Source organism: Petaurus breviceps, unplaced genomic scaffold (assembly GCF_028583685.1).
Source record: "Petaurus breviceps papuanus isolate PSGF00001 unplaced genomic scaffold, PetGlider_PUasm1.0 81, whole genome shotgun sequence".
Lineage (NCBI taxonomy): Eukaryota > Metazoa > Chordata > Mammalia > Diprotodontia > Petauridae > Petaurus > Petaurus breviceps.
The window spans coordinates 3747899-3759581 of NW_027186546.1; the positions used below are offsets into that span (position 1 = coordinate 3747899).

The 11683-nt window shown below is 35.0% G+C and overlaps 1 protein-coding gene across 4 annotated transcripts in view; it reads right to left on the reverse strand.

Moving 5' to 3' along the window:
* Positions 1 to 11683, reverse strand: part of LOC138176110 (branched-chain-amino-acid aminotransferase, cytosolic-like) — a 261292-nt gene that overhangs the window by 17331 nt on the left and 232278 nt on the right. For all 4 annotated transcript variants that reach the window (XM_069106853.1, XM_069106856.1, XM_069106855.1 and 1 more), the window contains 2 exons: positions 8604 to 8744; positions 3111 to 3185 (listed from right to left, as the gene is read on the reverse strand). In XM_069106853.1, coding sequence (XP_068962954.1) covers positions 3111 to 3185; positions 8604 to 8744 — 216 coding nt within the window. The remainder of the gene's footprint in view (positions 1 to 3110; positions 3186 to 8603; positions 8745 to 11683) is intronic.

The following is an 11683-nucleotide window of genomic DNA, read 5'->3' on the forward strand; positions in this document are numbered from 1 at the left end:
TCGTGTCATTCCTGGTCCTGTCATATTCGAATGATCAAATGAGATAAAATATGTAAAGTATGTTGCAAGGCTTAAAACACTGTATAAATCCTGGTTATTATTATTATTCATTGGAATTTCAAAAATGTTTTCATAGATATTAGATTTTCAGTTTTGTTCTCCAAATGTCTAGTTATCTTGAAGAAAACAGGTATTCTTCCCACTGATGAGACTAGAGTGCACTAAAATTGGTGCATCTCAATATTTTAACCATGAACTGATTATTTCATAAATATTTCAAGATTTAAAATTTTAGTTTCAATAACTTTTTTGCTTGTTTTGGAAGTCTCTCTCAAAGAAACCTAGAATTAATGGAAGTAATACATAGAAATCTTTTGAGGAAAACTGTTTATTTTTTTAAAGTAAAGCATTATACTCAGTATAATTTGAACTTTCAAGCTATCTCAAAATCATTGTGAAGAAGTCTAATTCAGAATTTGTAGAAATTTTTTTGAAAACACTTAACTCTGGCAAACTCAGTCTTTTTTTTTTCTTCAAAGAATGGTACAAAGTACCTCTTGATACCTTTAAAGATACTGAAATTTTCCGGGTAACCCATGTGTAGGGATAGTTCCAGTGTCTTTTTTATTTCTCCAGGACAAAAGAAAAGGAACACTAGCAACATAATGAATGTTCCCTAAATATAATCCTTCAGTGTAATTTGGGTTAGATGTACACATAGGGAATTCTTCTCTTCAACAAATGTAATCAGAGTTTAGAGTGCTCTCTTCCTAGGAGGTATTTGTAGAATTCATCTAAGACACAGGAAAATATAATTACCTAAATGGGATTAAATGTTTAACCACAGGGATTCTTACTCATATACAGAAGGTTAAAGAGAAAGCCAAATTTGTGGTGGGGCAGGAATGTTTCCCCTGGGGCATACTGGCAGGGCTCTCTGAAGCTTTTACACAGTACTTTGTGGGGAACATCCATGTTTCCATGTAATGTTAGACAGATCAAATGCACCACATGGAGCAATTCTAGGCTTTTCTCTGAATGGATATTTAAATTATTTTTCTTGGAGAGAAATAGACAGCCTAGTGGCTTGGCTGACAGCACCAATTTGCCACTGTGCAAGAGAACAATTTCAAGACTCCTCTGGGTACTATGCCCACAGGCACAAAGGAAAAAAAGACCAAGGTCACAGTCTTAAATTCTAAATGAATAATCCTTTGCTATTCAAAACTCTGGAGTAAATAGTCTTTTTCATTCTTAATGCATGAACATCATTTAATATTTCATCAGTGTGGGGAACTTCTTATGCAGGTAGGTAACTCCTCCAGAATAGTCTTAAGAAAGTTGCCTTGGATGCTGAGATGTTAAGTGCCTTGTCCCTGGTTATGCAGGGAACACGTAGCAGAGGCAGATCTTGAACGCTGTTCTTTGGGGCTCCAAGTCCTGACCCCTATTAAGTATGTGTCTAATGCTATGTTTCTCTATGTTATATTATGTTATAGTATATATACATACATATATAGTCTATACATATATATATATATATAACTATGTTATACTATGTGTATATGTCTCTATGTTATACTATCTGTACCAAAATCCAATTTCTTTCAATATTAATTTCTCTATGAATAATTAGCTTTTATTATAAATAGCATGATAGTTCTAGCTGAACTTTAGCTAAAAAGAGAAATTCTTATTTCCTCTTACCAAAGGCACTATTGAATATATGGAGGTGAGGAAAAAAATGGTGTCATAGTACCTTCTTTCTTCCATTACCTTCTGTTTCTAAACTTTTCACTTATAAAAGCTTTAACCCTTGGGGTGGCTAGGTGGCGCAGTGAATAGAGCACTGGCCCTGGAGTCAGGAGGATCTGAGTTAAATCTGACTCAGACACTTAACACAAAAACTAGCCATATGACCTTGGGCAAGTCACTTAACCCCAATTGCCCTTCAAAAAAAAAAGCAAGTTTTAACCCTTCACTGAATTTTTTAACTACTTTAATTCATTTTCTATCTTTGCCCTTTCCTTTTTCAAAGGATTCTTTGACATTTTTCCCAATCACTTCTTTGTTATTATTTTAAGTCACAAATTAAAGACCCTCCAAATTAAAGACTCTTTAGGGTCATGTATCAGATGGTTCAAAAATACATATATTAAATTTGCTGCCCTAATAATTACCAACACAAAACTGGGTTTCCCAAAGAAGTTTTCAGTGGTTCTAATGGGAAATAGTGAGATCAGAGTTATGTATTCACCATAATGTGTTTTATCATTATCAAGAAATAATATTTGTAAAAAGTGCTTAGAACAATGCCTAATAAAAAGTAGACATTATATATGCATATTCCCTCCCTCCCCCTTTTTGATGCAGTCAGATAACCAGTCAGTCAATAAGCATTTTAATATTTAATTTGCTGAGTACTAGGCACTGTGCTAAATTCTGAGGATAAAAAGGAAGACATAGACATATCACATTCGGGAATTTTTACACAATTGTTTACTGATTGTTTTTTATATTTTCATTCTGGACCATGGATTTCATTGGTATAGGGAACTCCCATTAATTAAACTCACTCTACTAACAGAGATCAGCAACTACTGAGCAATATATCATCTGAGAAAATCAGTCAATCAACTTATTAACATATTTATGATCTGCCAGACATCGTGGTAAGCACTGAAAATACAAAAGCAAAAATATGGTCCCTTCCCTCAAGGAGCTCCCACTGTAAGAGGGGAAAGAACATGCATACTACTATGTACCGGGGGCACTGAGAGGCTAATTGATTTGTCCACAGTCACTTGGTTTCCCCATCATTAGTATTTCCTCCCCCAAATTAACTGTTATTCATTTAGCATATATTCTCTATTTACTTCTCAGTTATCAGTGTGCCTATTTTCTCCTCCATCACATACTAGTAAGCTCCTTGAAAAGGAAAAAAATGTTTCATTTCTGTCTTTGTAGTTTCAGTGTTTAATGCAATGTCTGGCACATAGTAAGAACTTAATAAATATTTCCTAGCTTAAAATTAATTTCAGTTTTCTAAGTACTTATATTTAGTTCTAATCACTGATTGAATTTAGTAGATATAGTAAATAAACACTTACCTGGATGTCAGTAAGTTGATTTAAAACACGGGTGGTAAGCTTAGAACCATTCTCCATAGTTGGAACATGAATATTCTAAGAAAGAAGAGGAAGAGGTACTTTAAAGAAATTCATGTGTACTGTGGAAATTGCAAGACTGAGAACAAAGCTAGCTAAATCTAGGAAATAAGAAAAATTGCCACACCTCTTATGGAAAACATGTGTTCTGTAAGCCTCCATGAAACCTAAATTTATTTTATGATATTTAAGTTTTATTAATCTTTTTTCCCCCAACAAATCCTAGTATAATGGATAGAGTGCTGGCCCTGGAGTCAAGAAGATGTGAGTTCAGATCCTGCCTCAGATACTTAGTAGCTGTGTGACCCCCGGGTAAGCTACTTAACATATGTCTGCTTCAGTTTCCTCATCTGTAAAATGAAATTATACCACTTACCTCACATAGTTGTTTTGATGATCATGTGAAATATTTGTAAAGTTCTTTACAAATCTTAAAGTAATAGATAAATGCTAACTGTTGTTACTATTGTTATTTCTCAATATATCCCCACCCTACAGACTAACCCCCATTGAGCTCTTGTTTATAACCAAGAAAAAGTTCAGCAAAACCAACTTACTAAACAACCTATTCCCTTCCCCCACTTCATCTTTCTTCCACTTTATATTCATTTTTTCATGTATTAGATATGTATCATTTCCCTTAGTCTCCTAACCTAGATCAAATTTAACATTTTCAAATTGAATCCCCAGAGGGTGATTATGTGTGCTCTAGGTGCAGTCTATGGCACAACTCTTCTAAAATTTAGCTCACAAATCACCACTGGGGTGCTTCCCCTTACCAGTCAGCCAATAGACACAATTAGCTTTCAGCAGAGGCATTTACTAAATGGCATAGTAATAACAGTGGCTTTAAAAAAAAAAAAACCATTCCCCCAGAAATACTCTCCCACAAATACACACAGCACAGAGAATGGATGCAAACTTTTTTTAAAAATTTATTTATTTTGCTTTTTTTTGATGGGGGGAGGGAAGGGCAATTGGGGTTAAGTGACTTGTAAAAGGTCACACGGCTAGTTTTTTTTGTGTTAAGTGTCTGAGGCCACATTTGAACTCAGATCCTCCTGATTCCAGGGCCAGTGCTCTATTCACTGCACCACCTAGCTGCCCCAGAATGGATGCAAACTTAAGAATACAGTGGCAGTGAGGCACATGTGAAGGAAATATGTGCCAAGGAAATTCACAAGTCTGGAACTGAAGGGCCTGGAAGTCCTTTTTCTAATGCAGTCATCTCTGCAGTCCAACTCTACTCTTGACTCCATTTCTGCTGCCAGAGGATCACATTCTTTGAAGTCATTTCTTCCTCCCTCAGATGACTATGTTTTGTATCCTTTTCTTTCTGGAGAGTCTCTGCCTACTGCGAGAGATGTAGTGTCTTTTGTGAGTTAAATATCTTCATTCCAAAGTGACATGATGCTTCTAAGGGTCAGAGTTCCTCTTCCACTGCTGATTTGAATTGGCAAACTCCTGAACTTCTGGATTGCTTAGGTATTTTATAAAGGTCCAAGGGATAATATAAATTCTCTTAGCTAATTATCAGATGTTTCCTGTGTGGTATTAGTTGCCTTCATCATCTTCTCAAATTGATTAAGGAATTTCTTCATACATTGTAGGGTTGTAGCAAGATTCATTAATACCTCCTTCATATATATGTATTTATATGCATGAAGATTCTATCTCTAGTTAGAAAATAAACTCCTTGAGGTTTTTCATTTTTTGACTTTGTATCCTCAATACATAGCATAGTGTCTGACACATACCAAACACTTAACAAATGTCTGTTGATTGACTGATTGATTGGCTATGTATTATAGTGTAGATGTTATTCTGATCTCATAGTGCCCCCAGCTCTCTAAGGACAGAAGATAAGTGGGTTTCTTGGTTTCTTTGTCTCTTCTCTAAGTCAAAAACTGGATATTGAAATTAAACTGAGTGTGAAAGGTTTTTAAGATTAAGGACTCTTTATACTGTCATTATTGTGTATTTTATTCTCCTTATATCATTGTGTCATTCATACTGTCTTCCCATTTTTCTTCAAATTCTTCAAGATGATATTCTTACAGCATAATATTACATTCCATTCACATACTCTAATTTATTTAGCCATTACCCATTTTATATTCATCTAATTTACATCACTTTTTGATATGACAAAAAAGTGCTATTGCAAATATTTTTAGCCTCCCTGACCTCTTTATGGTATATTCTCTGTAGTAGAATTTCTGGATGTTAACAAGTAGGGAGTTGAGTTAGACCATTGAATAGTTAAAAAACAAACTACTGAGCATCTGCATGAATCAGTAGGGAACATCGCCCAGGGAGACGACTGAGGCTCAGTCATGATCACTACATACAGACGGGAATCATATAAAAGAAAGGAGCCTATCCAGAAGCATATAAGAGATATCTTATTCCCTCCCTTATCCCATCTCTCACTAGATCTATTCTCTACTTTGGTCCTGTCCCTTTTCAAAAGTATGTGCTTCCAACTTCCCTCCCCCCCAGTCTACCCTCCCTTCCATCAACCCTCCCTCATCCTCTCTCTCCTGTAGAGTAAGATATCCTATATAGTGTGTATGTCATTCCCTCCCTGAGCCAAATTCAATGAGTATAAGGTTGACCCATTCCCTTATGCCTTCCTGTTCTTCCCCTCCATTGTACCCATTTTCCCTTGCCTCTTCTATATGAGATAGTTTGCCCCATTATGTCTCTCCCCATCTCCTCTCATTAGATCCCTCTCTCACTTCTTTTATTTTAAGCAATTGGGGTTAAGTACTTGCTCAAGGTTACACAGCCAGTTATTTCTGTGTGTGGTGTTAAGTATCTGAGCCCTGATTTGATCCCCCAGGTCATCCCGACACTGGAGCCGGTGCTCTTACTCTCTGAGCCACCTGGCTGCCCCTCCTCCCTCACTTCTTAATTTCACCTTTTAAGCATAATCCCTTCCTATTAAATTGGTCCTGTGCCCTCTATCTATGTATACCTGTAAATATATATATATACACACATTGACATATGTAATCATACGCCTATATACCCTCTGATAAAGACTATATATATATATATATATATATATACACACACACACACACACACACACACACACACACACACACACACACACACACACACACACACATATTCCCTTCAACTATTTTCATACTGAGAAAAGTTTTATCAGTTACAATGATCATTTTTCCATGTAGGAATGTAAATAGTTCAACTTTGATAAGTTCCTTATGATTTCTTTTCCCTATTTACCTTCTCATGCTTCTCTTGCTTCTTGTATCTGAATGTCAAATTTTCTATTCAACTCTGGTTTTTTCTTCAAGAATACTTGAAAGTCCTCTATTCCACTGAATGACCATATTTTCCCCTGAAACATGATACTCAGTTTTTCTGGGTAGGTGATTCTTGGTTTTAATCCCAGCTCCTTTGACTTCTGGAATATCATTGATCCCTCAGTGTGGAAGCTTCCAGATCCTGTGTTATCCTGATTGTGTTTCTACAATATTCAAATAGTTTTTTCCTGGCTGTTTGTAATATTCTCTCCTTGATCTAGGAATTCCAGAACCTGGCTATAATATTCCTAGGATTTTTCTTTTTGGGATCTTTTTTAGGAGGTGATTGGTGGATTCTTTCAACCTCTATTTTGCCTTCTGGTTCTAAAACATTAGGGCAGTTTTCCTTGAGAATTTCTTGGAGGATGATTTCTAGGTTCTTTCTTTGATCATGGCTTTCAGGTAGTCCAATCATTTTTAAATTATCTCTCCTGGATCTATTTTCCAGGTCAGTGGTTTTTCCCATGAGATATTTCATATTACCTTCTATTCTTTCATTTGTTTGAATCTGTTTAACAGCATCTTGATTTCTCATCAAGTCACTTCCCTTTGCTCCATTCTAGATCTGAAGGAATGATTCTCCTCAGTGAGCTTTTGAGATTCTTTTTCCATCTGACAAATTCGGCTTTTTAAGATATTACTCTCCTCATTGCCTTTTGAGCCTCTTTTGCCATTTGATTTAGTCTGTTTTTTAAGGTGTTATTTTCCTCAGTCAGGCTGTTGACTCTCATTTCATTGTTCTGATACTCTTTCTCATTGTATTATGAGGTGAAATTGTCCATAATATTCCACCATAACATTTTACAAATAAACATATTCTAATAATTGGTGTCACAGGTCTCTGCTTGACAAAGAAATGAGGTTTTTGCTCACTGAGGAAATTTCTACACTCTTTTAGTCTCCTTCCGATGGTGATTTATTTACATGTTTTAAATCTCTTCAGGAAATGTTAACAGTCTGGTTGGTATTTTTCCTTATATAAACAGATAAAATTGAGTTTGATTAATATTATCAGTAATGTTTGAAAACAAAAAAGTATAGAATATCAAACAAAAAGGAAATAATATTTACTATATGATTAAATCTTATGATATACTAAAGACCTAAAGTATTAAGACTGTCAAAAATGAGAAATAAGAAAACATCACCTCAACAACCAGGAAAAGTTGTATTCAGTGTAAAAGCAAAGGAATTTAGATACAGTCAGTAAATTCAACCAATCCATCTCTCAAAGAGTAATGCCTGTATGACATCTAATTATAAATTTAACTGATATTAACCATGAAAACTGGGATGACATAAAGAAGGAATAAGAATGATGAGAAAAGTAGGCAAAAATAATGTGAAAGCAAGAGGAATTTATTATGAGCAGAATATGTCTTCCAATTAAATCTTCACATTTCTTTAAGAGGACTTATAAGCACATTGGGAATTTTACATTTGATGATAAAAACACATTTATTTAATACCTACCATGTGCTAAACACTAGGAATTACTAAATTTAGCAGTGGCCCAGCTTCTGACCTTATGGCACTTATAGCCTTGTAGGAATTTGGCCCCATACACAGAAACACAAATGCATTGCAGAATAATACACTTCTCTGTAAAATTGTCATTTAAGGAAAACCACATCATGCACATGAATCCCATACTGATTATTTGCAGTTTGTAATTTAGCAAAGTAACTTGGATAATGGAAGTCTTCCTTGCTTCTGAAGGCTGGAAACTTAAAGTCAATTACCTATAAAGTCTTCCTTATTGGATTGGTAGAAAATATGTAAAACTAGAAGTCTACTGGAATATCAAAAACACTCAAATCCCATACAACTTAACCAAAAGTAGTATACTTATTTGAGATCAGAAACTATTCACAATTATGTGTTCATAAAATAAATCACTTAGCAAGATGGTAGGAAGTAAACTGCTAATATGGCTCTATTTGAAAGAGACAAACAAACCAAAACCAAATTCCATGAAAATTTTAAAAAGATACCTTTTAAGCCATATCTAAATTGAACCATAACCCACACAAAGAAAATTAATAAAACCATAAGTGAACCTTGTGAAATAACAAAAATTAATAAATACTTTTCTTACCTCACCCTTGTATAGTACATCAGAAACCGGGCAAACAATGCAAGCCGTACCACAGCCAAACATCTCTTTTACTCTGTTTTCTTTCAGGGCAACGATTAAGTCATTCATAGTGAGGTACCTCTCAGTCACTTTAAATTCATCCTATCGAGGAGATTGAAAATAATACATTTTTCATCAGACATAAGATTGATAACCTAGCTTCTACCCATAAAAATTTTTTAAGCTCATATGTGAAAAGCAATCATTATTGCACATAACCTCACAAGTAAGCTGGGAAACATTTTTGTTTGGTTTCATTTTTTTTAACAAAGAAATTGTAGTTTAGAGATAGTAAGGAACTACTCTTAAGTAGTTCAGCTTCTAAATGGGATTATCAAGAGTCAGCTACATTGGCATGACCCTCTTTTTCTCAAAAAAAAAATGAAAACTTATTAGATAGGTACTATAGCTATACTAGGTATTAGAAAGTATCTACCTTGCTATATTTAATACCTGCATTTTTTTCACATGTCAGTCATAAGCTCCTTTAAATTACTCTACTTACTGAGGACATAAAATATAACAAAATGCATTTTATCTCCATCACTGTAATTTCCTAAAGGCATTTTATCACAAAGGAAGATGATGGCTATGACCAACAAGATAGAGGTCAATTTCTCTCACCTTCATGACTTTTCAAATTTCTCCAAAATAAGAATTATGTGCAAGAGACATAGAAAGTTATAGGATTATTTATAGCACATTTCCTGTTTCAAAAAATTATACATGATTTTTTAAGTCATCAAGAATTCTAATGAGATAATAAAGGAAGATGATTCTCACTGTATGCCACACAGCAAAGTTATATAAAATCTGAAGGCAACTTATTTGTGGTAGAGTGCATAGAGCATTATTCCTGGAGCCAGGAAAACCTGAGTTCAAATGTGGCCTTATAGACATTTACTAGCCATGTGACTCTGGGTGAGTCACTTAACTGATGTTTTCCTCAGTTTCTTCAACTGTAAAATGAGGGTAATAATAATATGAACCTCCCAGGGTGGTTGTGAGGATCAAATCAAATAATATTTATTTCTTTAAAAGGCATTTAACACAGGGAGGCTAGGTGATGTAGTGAATAGAGTACAGACCCTGGAGTCAAGAGGACCTGAGTTTAAATCCGGCCTCAGACACTCAACAGAAAAAACCAGCCATGTGACCTTGGGCAAGTCACAATCCCAATTGCCCTACTTTCCCCCCTCCAAAAAGCAAAAAAAAAAAAAGCATTTAGCACATGAACTAGTAAATAGTAGGCACTATATAAATGCATATTCCCTTCCCTTTCCTCTTAATAAAGAATTATAATATTTATATTCCTGCCCCTCCTAACTCATTGATTTGGTTGTTTTTGACAACATTTTTAATATTCAGTTTCTATATTTTTGCCCCATTGTAAGCAGTGACAGACCTCACTGGCTATTGCCCATATATGCAGAGAGATTTGCTGAAAAGTTCAAAAACAAATAAGGAGAAATAGTTAAATATTTAATGTAGTTTCCTTTTTAATTCTTCACAATTTTATTGATTGTATCTCCTGCTAAGTAATTGTTTAAAAAAGAATTTTTTTTCCCACCAGATACTCTGGATTCCTGGGTACCAAAGAAGCAATCACCCTTTCTATAAAATATCAAAATAAGTAAAAAAAATTAAACCCAATAACATCATGAAGGGGAAAATAAGAAACTACAGCTTTTATGCTCAGGAAGGGAAATACATTATGTCACAGGTACATTAACAGAGCTGAATGAGAAAGAAGGGAAGGAGGGAAGGAAAAGTATGCCTGCCAATGAAATTATGCTTTATTTGTAAGTTTCAGTTTATCTCAGCCTGCAATTGTAATTATGTTTTTTTCCAACCATGAATTTACAACAGTCTTTATAAAAGGAAAGAAAAAAAAACACCACCAACCAAACCTGTCCAGAAAATCAGCCAAGCCAATTAAAAACAAGCTGAGTTCTGTGTTGTGGAAAATACACACATGCTGAACTGTCTTCCCTCTGCCCACCCTTATTTATCTTTGGACCATTTCCTCTGGCTGATGAGGGCTTGTAACCTGACCCCCCCCCCCACCACCACCCCATACTCTTGGCATTCCATGTCTCCCTGTTTTAAAATAACTTTTAAAACAAATTATAGCTAAGGAGTAAAAAAAGCTTCCCCCATAATAGCCTACTTTTTATACTAGCAAATCATTAGGACTATAGAGATTTTCCACTTGCAACTTGTCATCAAACCTTCTGTACTTAGTTGATTTTTTTTAATACAGCACAAATTATCGAGTGTCAAAAACACATTTTTCCAACTCTAAACATATTTAGGACAGGGCAAGCTGTTTGAAATTATACCAACAGTTTGCAAATGTCATGGCCAACGTGCCAGCCAGCATGTGGCAGTTGGGTCTTGTCTACTTCAGGGGTTTGTAGAATTATTTATAGCACATTTCCTCCATTTCAAAAATCTCTGCCAGAGAAACTGTTAGCACTCTTCTAGAAAAAAAAATCTGTGTTTATAAACATGTTTCTTATTAACACTGCTTGACCACAGTATGGACAAAGCCTATCCATGTTCCTTGGAGACAATTTTACCATGAGTCAAAAGCTCCATTCAAATATCCTTGTCAGACAACCACTCCATTCAACATTTTTATCATGAGTTCCTCACAACACTGTTCCCAATACAAAATGGTTCAATCCATTCCCCGATATAGTACAAATGAACATTAGAGCTACCATAAACAATTTTGGATTTTTTGGATTTATTTTCTGGGACATTCTATTTTAAAATAAGGTTGGGGTAATGGGAATCCATTAGTAGTAAAACATATTATCAATTAGTTTATCAGTGAATATACTTTTTAAAATAACAACTAAGTGCATAGCTGACTTCTATTACCTTTCAGAAACAGGGAATATAGGGGCAGCTAGGTGGCGCAGTGCACTCTGGAATGCTGGCCCCAGAGTCAGAAGGACCTAAGGTCAGCTCTGGCTTCAGACACTTACACACACACACACACACACACACACACACACACACACACACACACA